Source organism: Buteo buteo, chromosome 29, assembly GCF_964188355.1.
Source record: "Buteo buteo chromosome 29, bButBut1.hap1.1, whole genome shotgun sequence".
NCBI classification, from domain to species: Eukaryota; Metazoa; Chordata; class Aves; order Accipitriformes; family Accipitridae; genus Buteo; species Buteo buteo.
The window spans coordinates 952,585-966,363 of NC_134199.1; the positions used below are offsets into that span (position 1 = coordinate 952,585).

The 13,779-nt window shown below is 41.1% G+C and overlaps 1 protein-coding gene across 22 annotated transcripts in view; it reads right to left on the bottom strand.

The window, feature by feature from the left end:
- The window catches only part of MAPK8IP3 (mitogen-activated protein kinase 8 interacting protein 3), a 77,533-nt gene that overhangs the window by 27,457 nt on the left and 36,297 nt on the right, over nucleotides 1-13,779 (bottom strand). For 19 of the 22 annotated variants that reach the window (XM_075018238.1, XM_075018230.1, XM_075018237.1 and 16 more), the window contains 4 exons: nucleotides 11,143-11,389; nucleotides 8,329-8,431; nucleotides 5,822-5,940; nucleotides 1,571-1,582 (listed from right to left, as the gene is read on the bottom strand). In XM_075018238.1, coding sequence (XP_074874339.1) covers nucleotides 1,571-1,582; nucleotides 5,822-5,940; nucleotides 8,329-8,431; nucleotides 11,143-11,389 — 481 coding nt within the window. Of the gene's footprint in view, nucleotides 1-1,570; nucleotides 1,583-5,821; nucleotides 5,941-8,328; nucleotides 8,432-11,142; nucleotides 11,390-13,310; nucleotides 13,354-13,779 lie in introns of all 22 variants that reach the window. The other 3 variants (XM_075018239.1, XM_075018224.1, XM_075018231.1) reach the window with 2 other exon arrangements.

Below are 13,779 nucleotides of genomic sequence, written 5' to 3' on the forward strand. Positions count from 1 at the left end.
GGAGAGGTGATACCACCATCACAAAAAAACAAACCAAGGTAATGCAAGACATATGGAGGGATGTTGAGTGAATGTAAGAAATTTAGAAAAAAATGCACATTAAAAAAAAGGAAAGGAAAAAAAAAATAAAAAAGGCCTTCGCCTTACCAAAGAAATCATCCCGTACTATGAGAGCCATCCCATACGAGAAAGGGAACAGAAAGAGATGGGGACAAAGGGGAAGAAAGGAAGAGAAAAAAAGCAGCCATTAAGTACCAGTCTGTTAAATAGCAAACAGAGCAGCTCATCAGCATGTGTACATCTGTGTGTGGTGCCAGTATATGTGATGCTCAGTAGTAACTAATCTACACCTTGTTCTGCTGCAGCCCGGCCTAACAGGGATTTACAACCTGAGATGTCAGGACGAGCTTGAGATGAGCTCATCTGTTTCCTCCACCTTCACCATCTCCCCTGGACTACACGTCTTTGGGTTTCTCATCCCCACAACAGAGGTAGTTCAACAGACATTATGAACAGAGTGAGGGAAGGACAGGGGCAGGAGGAAAAACAAAAGGGGACGGGGGTGGATTTCAAAGCTCTCATCTGGCCTTTTTGCACAGGCCCAAATTCACCTCCACGCTGTGATGAACTCCAACTCAACTTCAGCAGGAGGTTTTCTGACAAAGGACCATGAAAAAGTGGCTTACAGTAAAAACAGTTTGAACCAAAAGAAAGGATGATGCCATCCCTTTCTTTTGTAACCTCACAGAGCCAACACCAAGAGGTGCTGAGCAAAGGAATGTGAAAGAGCTCATCACCACACAGCATTACACTATCACGTCTGCCTAAGTCACCTGCCTTTACTACAGGGAAAACTTCATCCAATTTGCACTGAAATCAAGAGAGATCCCCTTGACTTCATCTGAAATTGCATCAGGGCCCAAGTGCATTTTATAGAAAGGTGCAAACCTTCTGATGACAGAGCATGGCCCTAAGGCAGTGAGTCTCCTTCACCAAAACAAAAGAGAGACCTATCACTTGAACTCCTGCCAGAAAGGCAAAGCTTCCACAAACGAGAGGCTTTGCCACTCTAATCGATCAAGAAAGTGTCTTTAATGTCACTATAGCTATGCCAGAAGAGGGCCAGTATGCATCAACTAACCCACAGCAGCCATCATGCACATGGAGGGATTCCTCACAGCGTGGTTCACTGAGAGGACAGTGGGACACTAACTCAGTCCTGTGCCCACCCGAGCTCTGCTCCAAGCACAGCACCTGTCCTGACAGAAAAAAAACCACTTTCAGCCCCAAGAGCTTAAGTGACAGGCCAGTGTAACACAGTGGAGCAAACCTGCAGAAAGCCACACAAGAAAAGCTTATTGAAATGCAGCAGGTGTGTGAGCACAGAGCGGGGACGTTCTGCTGCCCAGGGACCCACCGGTGCAAGGCAACCAAGCGAGGCGAAGGTGGGAGAAGTCTGCAAAGCCAACTGTGTTTGGACAAGAGCAGGGGAGTATCACACGTGTATACCACGTCGTTCGACCTCAACAAGGAAAAAAGAAACAAAGGAAACTGAGCAGGAGATACACACCTGAGAACTCCCCTATGGGCCATGTCCAGCGAAGCACAGAGAGACAAGGGAAAAAAGGAAGTGAAAAAAGGATCAATCAGTGACTGAAACCAACAAAATAAAAATTTTGTTAAAAAAAAATTAACAATGATTCAGCCATTTCAATGTCAAAAGGCATGAAATAGTAAGGACAGGACCTGCCATGACTGTAGATGGCATGACTCTACATACAGGACATAAAAAAAATTAAGGGAAGGTAACCTGTGGTACAACTGCAACCACATGCCTCAGCTACCCCCAGATTTCCAGACATGAAACTCAGGCAATCACATCTTTCTGGACTGGATAAACCTTTGTTTTCTGTTTATTTTCTCTTTATTTAGTCATGTATTGCTAAATGGAGAACAGCTAGCTCCCACTATGTTCTCATTTCCCCTCCCCTTGTGATTTTAGCAAGTAGATAATCTGATAATAAATGTGCTCTTCAGTGATACTGCAGCTTGCAAAAGGCAATTAGTTGCATTTAAAAACTTTTTTTTTCTTTTTTACTGGGACTCAGTTTGATAATCTCATTTCAACTTCTGTACAAAAAACCTATATATAAACTTACCACTAATATGGCTGAATTTCTGTCTTCACCACAAAACCCCTGTTATTTGAAGGGAGGTTTTAATCTCCAAAGCAAACACAGTTGGGCATCCTAAAACTGAAAGGAAGGACCTGCCATGGCGCACAACCAAACTGCTAGCGCTCCTTCATGTTCAGAAACTCTTGGGATAGGGAAAAGCAGGAAGGGGGAAATGGGAGAAAGGGGAGCCTACCCAGGGTCGGGAGGTAAGAACCTGCGATTAACAAGTGAATATGCAGGAAAACAGTCAACTAGTGTTCCTAAGGCTGTAGTGAGAAAGAAGGGAATTTGTTCTACAATTACCACTAGTAAATAATTGTTCTCACTCCACACTTTTTTCCAGAATACTTCCTATAAAAACTCATATATGTAAAGCAGTAGTAGAGGCAGGGGGGGAGACCCACATATTTTATTTATTATTTTATATTCAAAGATTGCAATGAAGAGTGACAATTTTGTACCAAGAGATGTTGTCTGCTTTGCAGATATTCAGAAGGAATGAGAGAGATTTTTCCATTCAAGAAAGAGACTTGCCTGCCAGCTACTGCTCAAGGGTAATTTCTGTAAGATCCTTCTATTTTAAAGTCCTCTTTAATGAGATTTCTCTTTCTTTAAGAAACTGAGTCCAAAAGGAGAGAATATTCTTTGAAGACTGATTGCCAAGTTTTGAGAGAGACTTGAGGAAGTATTCAAATTTCACTTAGGTGGGATAAACTTCATTAATTCTTTTGATTTACAGAGAGAAGTGAGCTCCAAATATGACCCAGAAAGAGAAAGGGCTCTTTTGGCTTGTGGATCTTGTTTCTTACATCACGTCCATAAAGCACAATTTCCTCTGTGGGTCTTCAGACTCAAAGGTACAGCAGGAAGAGAGAACAATTTGCCCCACAAAAATGGCAAAATTTTGAATAATGTTGATAGATTTGTCAGTACTAAGATCTAGCCTTTTGCTTCCACCTTTACCAGACTTTCTTAGTGCCTTCTATTGCACAAAGCCAAAAAAAAGAAAAAAAAAAAAAAGTACAAATCTCATTTCTCGGTCAGAGACATGACCTCTGACATCTCTCTCTGCCTTCCTCCCTTTGTACAATCCTGGCAACATGTGTGTTCATTTTAAAGAACACTTTTATGTTGACAGAGTCAGTAGCCAGAACTCAAGAAAAGGATTAATTAGATTAACATCTCTCACAGGACTACCTGATTTCATCACAGCCCAACTCCCAGGTTTGAAAAGAACCAGGAGAAGCCTTCCTATTCTGCTAGCCTGTTGCGCAATCACCTGCAAGAGTTTTGCTGCTCTGCTCAAACAAGAAAATTGTCCCAGCACAGAAATGTACTCTTCATAAGCCACACTATGTGGTCTTCATAAGCCACACTTACATGGGCACTGTTCAACAAAGTCTCTGTACTTTTTTATTACAAGTGGTAACTGCCAAACAACAGATGTCTTGCAACCCAAAATCAATCACTGGTCTTTGCGCAGCCTTACTACTGGAAGAGGTGAAGCACCTTTGACTTTAACTGAAACTGTGGTGATCAACCTTGCAAGGTTTGGGCAACTAAAATCTTTGGCCCTTTGAAAACAAGAGTCTGAATTTCTCACTCATCACTGGGTCAGGCTACAGGGTAATCCAAAGGGGAAGTGGATTCCTGGAAGGCAGGCTTCCAGCAGTGGGAAACAGGTTGTCTGAAGCAGTTCATACACCAAGCAAATCATCTTCTTGAATAGTAACTCGCAGAAGCTGACAATCCCTGATGCCCCAGCCATTATGGGGAGAGAAGGAAAGCAGCAGTTGGCACAGTGATTAGTGAAAGACAGCCATATAATCAACCCATGCTCTCCCAGATAAGGAAGCACCTGAGGACCAAGATAAAATACATAGGCAATGGCAAGATTATCAGTGTTTTTAATGCTTTGATTCTGCTAGTAAGAGAGTTCCCGATAACGTATGGGGGCTGGCTAGCCAAAAATTTATTCCACAGCAGGTAGATGAAGCTTTAACCATCACAAGTAGTTCCTACTGTCATCTTCACTTTAAGCAGGAGTCCCAGCCTTTCTGCAATGACTGCTAACATCCAGCTCATTCTCAAACCTGGGAATCTTGCTTTTCCTTCTGAATTCTTCATTTTTTAAGTATCTGCACACATTGGCTCCAACTGCAGACAGAGAAAGCCTGTGCATTCATCCTGAATCTTCTGTAGATTTTTTTCTTCCAGCAGTCTTGAGTTGGAGGTGAAACAATGAATGTTGTAACACTTCAGGCAATGGTCATCAATCCATGCATGAGAGCTCTCTTGCATGTTGCAGGGCTAGCACCATGCTTCCAAAAAAAAATCCAAATCTATCCATATCAAAAAGGTATTGCAAGAATTCTGACGATAGTCTAGATCTTGTTTTTACATTCCAGTCACACTATTGCCTATAATAGTAACAACTTCACAGATAATTTTGTCTTGGATAAAGCAAGAAGCATTGTATTAACCTCTTTCTAGTCTTCAGTCCATATCTCCATGGTTAAGTCTTCCATGAATAGGGCAAAATCTATCCTCTCTGCAGAAACATACCCTTTTAGACGGTCCCGATACAAGACTCATATTCAAAGTTGATGCAAGTATCTTCCTAATTTAGTTTCTGGAAAGGTGAACTGCTGCAAATCTGTGACATAATTCAGCTCATCCTGTTCTGGACATATATATATAACCAAACTTAGAAGATTATCCTTGAGCAGCTCTTACATCAGTAATCACCAGAAAGGAAATGTACACTTTCAGATCAGATCTCTTGCTACTAAATGCATAAAAGGCATATTGTTGGAGTCCTCATGTCTCCTAAGGCTCCTTAAATCAAGCAGTAAAATGGAAACTGAGCTACACAGTTACAAACTTTGTCAGGTGCCTGTGTTGTCTGAGTATCAAAGACCTCTCATATTGTCCTGATTCAGGAAAACAGTCAGCAGGACTTAAGAACACACTTAAATTCTGTCATGAATTAGGTCTAGATACTCAAGAGTCCAACACCAAAAACTATGGCAAGGGCTCAGACTGCTACCTGAGGCAAAGCTGCTCCTCTGACTGCTTCAAAGTCCTAATCAGGAATATGGAATACAACCACACTTCAGGTATTACAAGCTTCTTCAAAATCAGCCCAAGTACATTGCTACATCTCTCAGACTGACTATAAAAGGGTAAAAACTGCAATACAGACCATAATATTTCCATATAATTTAAACTTCAAAAACTTAACTAAAGGAGTTACTTTCTCGCAAATTTCAAACAAACTCTTTATTTCAAGTGAAATTGCTAGTGTGTAAAATTACGGGGGGGGGGGGGAATTTGGGGGAGGAAGCAGAAGGAGCAAATTTTGTCTTCAAACTGTTTGTGTGGGAGAATCCTATAGAAAAATAACTTATGCACATAAAGACAATCCAAATAAAAGTTACACAACAGTTTCAGTTATTTTCTAAGTAAGTATTACTGTACTGTAGGTACATATTTCAGTCACATAATGTCTCAATTTCCATGCCATTTTTTTAAAAGCTAAACATCCAAGTTCTGAAATACAAAGAGAATTTAAGTTCTTCTAGAAGCTTGATATAGTTGTCATAGTACCAGAGAAAACAGAATGGTTCTAAACAAGTTTTTACCTAGCAGATCTGCTCCTTCATCAACATCTCCGATAACCTCGGACCCTGCTGTAGAAAGTTCATGATACAGAGAGTCTGTGTTGATGCCAAATGCTTTGTTCACAATCCCCTGTGTTGGGCTGTTGTTGGAAGAAAAAAAACCAAGGACTTTTGTTACTTGGCAACATTTAAGCTAGAACATTTCTCTCTGAAATACGGAATGTCCCAGCAATCAAAACCCTGAGAGCACATTCCACCTGTTCACCACGGGCTGATTCAGGGAATATATTGAGTAAAGAAAAAAGCATGTTTTATTCCCTATATCAAGGACAAGTACCCATCACGCACAACCTCAAAGCTCGACCCCAGCTGACTTCCTTTTAAATCATAATAGTTAATGACTATTCAATATTTGATAGAAAAATTTCAACTCACAAAAGCTCTCACCTCTGACTTTTCAGACTGCAAGGATTCCCACACTCCTATCAATTTAGATAGCAACCTTAGATAGCAGTAAGATCAGATAAGGACTCAAATGTTGAAAACAGCAATGGCTTTTTGTTCTTCACCAATGAGTAAGTGAAATCAGCCTGAAGGGTTAGTTTCTTTGGGTGAGTCTATGCACCAAAACGCTTCTTCACATGTCAGCAGAATGTATTTCATTAAAGGTAAATCAAAAAGTTAATGTTTTCTAATCATATCACACAGGAGCACATTTCTGCCTCTTAGTGACTTTGCTACCACCAAGAATCTTCTTGCATTTCTTGACAGTCTCATGGCTCAAACAGAAAACAGCTGTTACAGGAGGTGAGGGTGAGGCAACCTCTGGGATTGTCATTGCCTACTCTAAAAAAAGGTCTTAATGTGGGTATAAACACTTTTAAGTGCCCTGCCTTGTATGAAGGGAATCAGCCAGCATGAAGAGAGGCTGTGCAATTTTTCCAGCAGTCTAACAGAAATGTCAGTACCACTGGAGATTATCTCAAGCTGCATGGCTTCATACTTAGATGGATCAAGTCTTGGTGATAAAGCCAGGAGGTTACAAATGGGGGGCGGTAGTTGCCTCTGATATTGCAGAGTTACAGCACATTGCAGAGAAAAGAAAAAAAAGATAGTGGTTTTTTTCAATTACAGAAAAATTACAGCTACCCAGATATCTGAGAGCACTGAGGAGTTACAAATGGGTGCCATGACTGCACCAGAATTAATCAGTTCATGCAGTCTAATGGGCAGCACAAGCGACAAGAAGCAACCAGCACTCCATGTCTGACCTGAAGACCTAATTCAGCTTGAACCTACCTCTTCAGCAGTCAACTTTCAGAAGCTGTATATGTTTCAGAAGCATTCTGCTTTTAAAGCAGCAAGCACACTGTTCAGCAGCTCGAGTTAGCTTGTGTCTCCTGCAGCTTTCAGTCTCGCTACCAGGATCAGAGACCACTGCCTGAAGAGCTCCCAGTGCAGCAATCCTCTCCATTCTCTTCTCTTCCTTGGGTTTGACCAATTTTCGATCTGATCTCATCATCACTTTTGCCTTCCCCACACAGAGCTGTTTCAGCTACTTAGATTCCTCCTGCATCTGGCCCTAAAAATTGTCCATGCATCCTACATATTCTGAGGGAAGCTCTAACTGTATGTGGTTTCACAGTTGAGAAATGCATCTGTTATTGCTGCTCATACCCTTCTCAATGAGAGTGCTTAACAGGGCAAATCCAGTCCAGATTTGGACTGTGAGAAAATCTTGCCTTCACTTTGTCAGGGTACTATCTTCTGCATACCTGTAAGAGCTAGGGGGTTATTTTTGCTGGTGTAGTGCCAAATTACCCACTGGATGAGGGTAAAAATTAATGAATTCTGTAAAATTAACCACCTGACCTTAGTAAAAATGAATCAAGGTACCTAGACTAATAATTCTAGACTAATACATGCCTCACAGAAATAGTGCCAAAATTAATAGCCTTTAGGGAGCCTCCTATTTAGCACAAAACAGGCAATGGATAGGAACCAGAGCAGCAGAGTAGTTCAGTAAAAGTCTGCTAGTTCAGAGAACTCTTGTCGAGGTCCTGAGTGCACTGATGGATCAAAATTGCTCTGACCAGCCTCACCTAGGAAGAGCCCTTCAAACACTTCAAAAAATAACACTGAAAAAAGCTTGGGTTTTAGAAACTGAATTCAGAACTGATCTCTTGTTAGACAAATGCATCTCTTCCCTCCTCCTGATAGTTTAAGCCCACGTCCTCTTTGCCTGTCTTAAACCTTCTGTTGCTCCATCTCTCCACCCTCCCTGAACCAGCAAGGCAAACAAGCCCAGTTGTTGGTCAGCTGGACAGATCCTTCTGCAGACCACCAGCAGACATTTGCCTTCTCTGGAGAACTCAAAGAACGTCAGGACCCCTCATATTCACACTAGGCAGAATATATAGACTTTCTCAAACAGCTGCACCTTGAGCTCAGTGTAAGCCACAGCATCCATTCCTCACTCCTCATAAAACCAAGCGAAAGAGCACACAGTGAAAAGTCACAATCAGTACCTGTTACCAGTTCGTTCCAGGCGGGGGTCTTGACACATATCCAGCTCTGGAGTAGAGTCTATGATGTCCTGAACATCAGACCACTCATCACTGCTGCCCATTCCTAGGTAAGACAATACGTATCATCTATAGGATCAGGACTTTCACAGGATAGTGTTCCTTGAAGGGACTTTTGCAGCTTTGAATATCAAGGTTTTAAAATTTCATGGTGTCATGTTCAAAGTCTTAAAATAGGAACAGAAAGCGGCTGATCATCTAGAGTCACAAATGCACCAGTGCTGGGAAGATGCCTTCAAAATTCCAGAGCAGGAAGACCCTAAGCATCCCCTTCCCCCCACCATACCAGAGTGTCAACAAGGTCATTGGCCTGAATCCTCATTAAAATGTGTTGAGATAACCAGAAATACTTCATCCATTAAAATAAATTCCAAATAAACATTTTATCTGTTGGTAAAAACTCTCCAATCACCACACAACTTTAGCTGAGACTGAAGACAACAAAGTGATCTTCTGTATAGCTTCACAGAGGTTACTGTAGTTATGAATTGACACTATTTAGTTTTAATAGAAATATTTTTTCAATACAAATTCTCAAGTCTACAACTGGTTTAGATACCCATTACAGTGAAATTTCACTTAAAAACTGATACATGAAATCTGCTCTGGTTTCTGTATAATCTACAGCCTGAAGCCAGTATTTAAATAAGGAATTTCCTCCTCTTGTCAAGTCACATTTATTGATACCAAACTGTTCAAAAGCTCAGACCTGCACCTACTCTAAACAAGCAATATAAACACAGTGTCTGTTCACACAAAAAATTCTTGAAGGATTAAAGACCTAATTTGTAAACTATGTTAGTCCCTCAACGATGTTAGATGTGGAATTTTTGACCTTTTCAAACGGCCTCAGTAGCCAAATATACAAAGCCCATGACAACTTGAGTGTTAATTTTATTCTTTTAGGCTGGCATTGTGCACCAGCTGGCAACAAATGCCACTTTTGAAGACAAAGTGTGATGTGTATCTGTTGCCAAAGTAGGCATCCATACACCAGTGGTTCTCAAGCTCACAGAAACAGAGAATTCCTTTTCTTTATTTTTTTCAAGCTGGGAAGCTTTTCTGCAAATACCTTCGAGTAACTTTTTTTGGTAGTTCAGCTCTAAGGCATGTACATCATGGACAGACATTTTAATTATAGATGCGTAAAATACACAATTAAAATTCAAGTATCTGTGCTTCTCCTCAGCATGGAGATCCGATTTGGCATTATGTGTGAGAAATAGCTGAAAGGCTGAATATGCAGAGCACATAGGAAAGACAGAACTGTCTGCCTTGAGCAGATTCCACAACATGATACTTCCACCAAGAAAAAAGAAGCTTTCAGATGCACAGTGACTTCATAGTTGCACACATAGAGAAGAGAGCAGACTTTGATCCAAGAAAGCTATTGATGGTAAACGAGCTTGTAAGCAGCAAATGTAAAAATAAGGGCAAGTATTTATAGGGCATTCAAACTACTGATATCCGTGCTCAATTTCTCTGATACCAATGCTTATACTGACTTGCCTTGGCCAGGCTCACCAAACAGATCACAATTTAACAGTTGGCTATGCAGAAGCCATACGCTTTTATGGAGAACTACATTAGTTTCTGGCAGATTGACTTCTGTGACCCTGGGACCTCCTCAGCAGCTAATAAAATACAGAATGGGACTCAGCCATGACAATTCTCATTCAAATGCTACAACAAAAGATGTTACTTTATAGTCTTAATTTGTTAGGAACCAGCTTGTGAATGTTAGCAGAGGAATATCATCTGTATCACTTAAGAAAAAAGATGATTATCTGATTCATATGCTAACCTTGGAGACCTATGCTCACCCCTGTGCTCCTGCACAGCCTTTCCTTACGATCTTCAGCTGGTTTTACAGTCCTTTTGTATATAAGTTCATGACTTGTAAAACAGACCACTTCTCATTTCTGAAGGCTGCTGCAAGTCTAAATACAATACAGGCTGGGAGTTGCTCAGACACTACATTGGCACAGCTATATTAAAAAGAACAGAAAGGGGCTTTTATCATGTTATTACACCATTTTCTTTGTTTAAACAGGCTGGTGCTAAAGGCTTAAGTGATGGCTTTCCTGACAAGAAATGATTAATTCAAATTACTAAACTTCAGAAGTGGAGAGAAAACAACTCTAACTTCCAAAGATTTGGGGGGGATTCTTATATAAGAAATAGACTAAAAGAAAACAGCTTATTTAGCCGAGAAAAACAGCTGGATATAATTGCTATTTTTAAACACATCAGGGTGTGGGATAAACACACAGAAGGGAAAATAACTATTTAACCTGACTGACAAATTTGGCATATAAACAACTGGATATAAACCACTTACGAATAAATCCAGAAAGAAAACTAAACGGAAACTTTTAACTATCATATTGATAAGGTCCAGAAACAGCTTTCCAAAAGTTCAGTTAGCTTTTGGGGGACTTGACTGTTCATGAAAGAGGCTCTATGACATGGATGAATGCAACTGCAGGGGACTGAACTCAATAACCTACTCCCATCTTGTATACTTGTGAAACTATTCATATTACCGGCATTTTAAAAACTTGCTACCCAGAAACCTCCTAACATCCAATCAGCCCTGTCTCACTCATATATCTTTCTAAGTAAGGCTACTTCAAATTCTCTATTTATGAAGCTGATTACCCCTAGAGTCTCCAGCCTCTTCCTGTAACAGAGGGACACAAGCACTGGGAAGCCAATTACTTTAATGACCAAGTACCCAAGTTCCAGCTTCCATACCTATGCTGACATTCCTCATCTCCTGCGTGACTTGGACTTCCATGTTCCGGCTGTTCCGCTTTTCTCGTGCCCTCTTATTGCTCTTGGTCGTACCATTGTATTCGCTGATGGGCTGGATGCTCTCATTCAATGGTGTGACAGCAGCAGATGGCACAGATGACGTGGGAGTGTTGGACTTGGTTCCAGTTGTGCTCGGTGTGGCAGCTGCTGAGGACTGCCCGGATTCAGACATTTCATCTTGGGGGCACTATACCAATTCCAGGGTGGGGGAAGAACAAAAAGGGAAAAGCACAGCTATACATTTCAATTAATCTCCCATTTGTTGGTGTATGGCTGCCTTAAAGCATTATGGAGAATGAGTCTTGCTCGCTGTACCAGTTACACGTCCAGCGCTTGAGGGTGACACTAGGCACTGCAACCACAATGAAGCAGTAAGTTCTCATGCTGAACTCAGCAAGCAAATCCCACCTATGAAAGGACTGATAGCCTTCCTCCTTTACTACTAAACACTGTTTTTCACAAGTCACATCAGTATGTCATCTCTTCATCATGCATCTTGGGAAAGGTGACCTTATCGTAAGTAAAAAGCACCTGCAGCTCACACTTCAGTGGAAGCTGAAGGGCTGTGGCACTTGCGGTAAGCCAGGCCAGTGTTTCCCAAGACTGGAAGGCAACACGCTTACTGCTTGGGAAGGATCTGAAGTGGCCTCTTAAGAGGTGTTGGATGATGTCATTACTGTAAGCCATCAACACAACCTAGATGAGAGAACAGCAAAGTGGTTTTGACACTAAACTGCAGAAGCAAAGCGGATACCAAGCTGGGATGGTCTGACTTCGCTAGCAGGAGACCTATGTCCCCATATCACCTTATGCAGAAGCTAGCCGGGCATTGGTCTAGCTTGACAACACAGTAGAAACAGGTGTGGTCTCCCCACTTCCCAATGACAGGACAAGACCCAAGAACTCAAAAATCAGAAGCTTACAAATAAAAATAGGAGATGGATTCCCATTGTGAAATGCGCACAAATGGCTCTCAGTTTTACAGACATTACAGCCCCATTTCTTGTAATACCACCTCTTGAAAAACATGGGAGGCTTTAAAGGCTCTGTCAGGATTTTACACTGTGACCCTTGTTTGTCAGTTAAAGCAGCACCGCTTCACTGTCAACCAATTAACGTCTTGACCAATGCTGTGATCACTCCCGGACCCAAATGAGATCTCCCCATTCTTCACGGCAGCCCACTCTAATTACTGCCTGCAGGGATATGACAAAATTAATGTTGAGTTATATGTGATAATGAGTTGCAATTGGATGCAGTGACATTCAGCATCTGCACATCCAGACCCAGCTTTAAACTTTACTACTTGCCTCTCCCCTCCTGTGCAAGTATTAGAAAGATCATGATTCTGCTCAGAGGCTGCTCTGAGCCTCCCAACCTTGGAGCTGTGACGCTGTTTCACTTCACTAATTTGGAAGTCTCGTTCTCTTGTTCTAATAATAACTTCACAACATGACAAAAAAATTCAAAATGGGATGAGAGAGAAGACTGAAAAAAATGGTGACTTAACCCTTTGCAGCCATTTATTTTTTTTAAATCTGGCATCTTATTAAGATCTTCCTTTAATTAGACTGGCCTCTGTATGCTTATCTTAAAATTCCTCTTGTACACTGCACTGTGGAAGTCAAAGGTTTTATATTGCACCTGTGCATTTATATTGGAAATTAAGATTTTTTGAAACTGCATTACCATTAAATGTGATCCACATTTAGTATATATTTTCTGCATTGTCAGTCCAAACAGCACACACATTCCCACATGGACATTCAAATCATCTCCCTGCACATTTGCTGATTTTAGCATCAAGACTGAGATGGGGACTTTCCACTTAGGCTGCTACATGTGAAAACCACACTTTCCACCTCTACTTCATATTCACCTTTCAGGAGCTACTTTCCTTATATGTAAAGAAAAAAAAAATCAAACCAGGCTTTTGAGAAAAAATACGATCCAGGAAGCCTTGTACTACTTCAACTGCAGTATGCCTGCTGTGCTTTCTAATGTACAAAGGGACAAAGAGTATCATGTGTAAAGGGCAACCATAAAACCTCTTTCCCCAAACAAAACTTCTGTTGGATGAAAGTATTCAGAGATGTTCTTGTACTCACTGTAAGTCTATAAGCATAACCAAAGTCCATGAGCATCTTAGCACTGTAAAAAAGACACCCAGGTGGGTCCACATGTCATTCCTTGTTCTTAGGAACTAGATGTCATTCAGAAACCCTGTATCGTCAGTGTCTATAGGGTGATATTTGTATGAGAGATATCCTGTAACTTCTTGTTTATTGACATAATCTGCCCCTCACCCAGAACACACCAGTCAGTAATTACCTTGGTCTTTCACTTACTCTTTGGTTATACATCCTGTATTTACCTAGGAAATGTACTTTATCAACCTACCAGCCTGCATTGGAGAAATTACTCCCAAATGTAAATACTACCAAGGCACTTCTCTTCACAGTCCAGAAGCTCTATCAATCTTTGCTGGTATCTTCCTTCTATTGTCCTGAGTGCTCCATTAATGCTAAATAGTCCACTAAGTGTACAGCTCTCCTCTACAGCATAGGAGGCATTCTC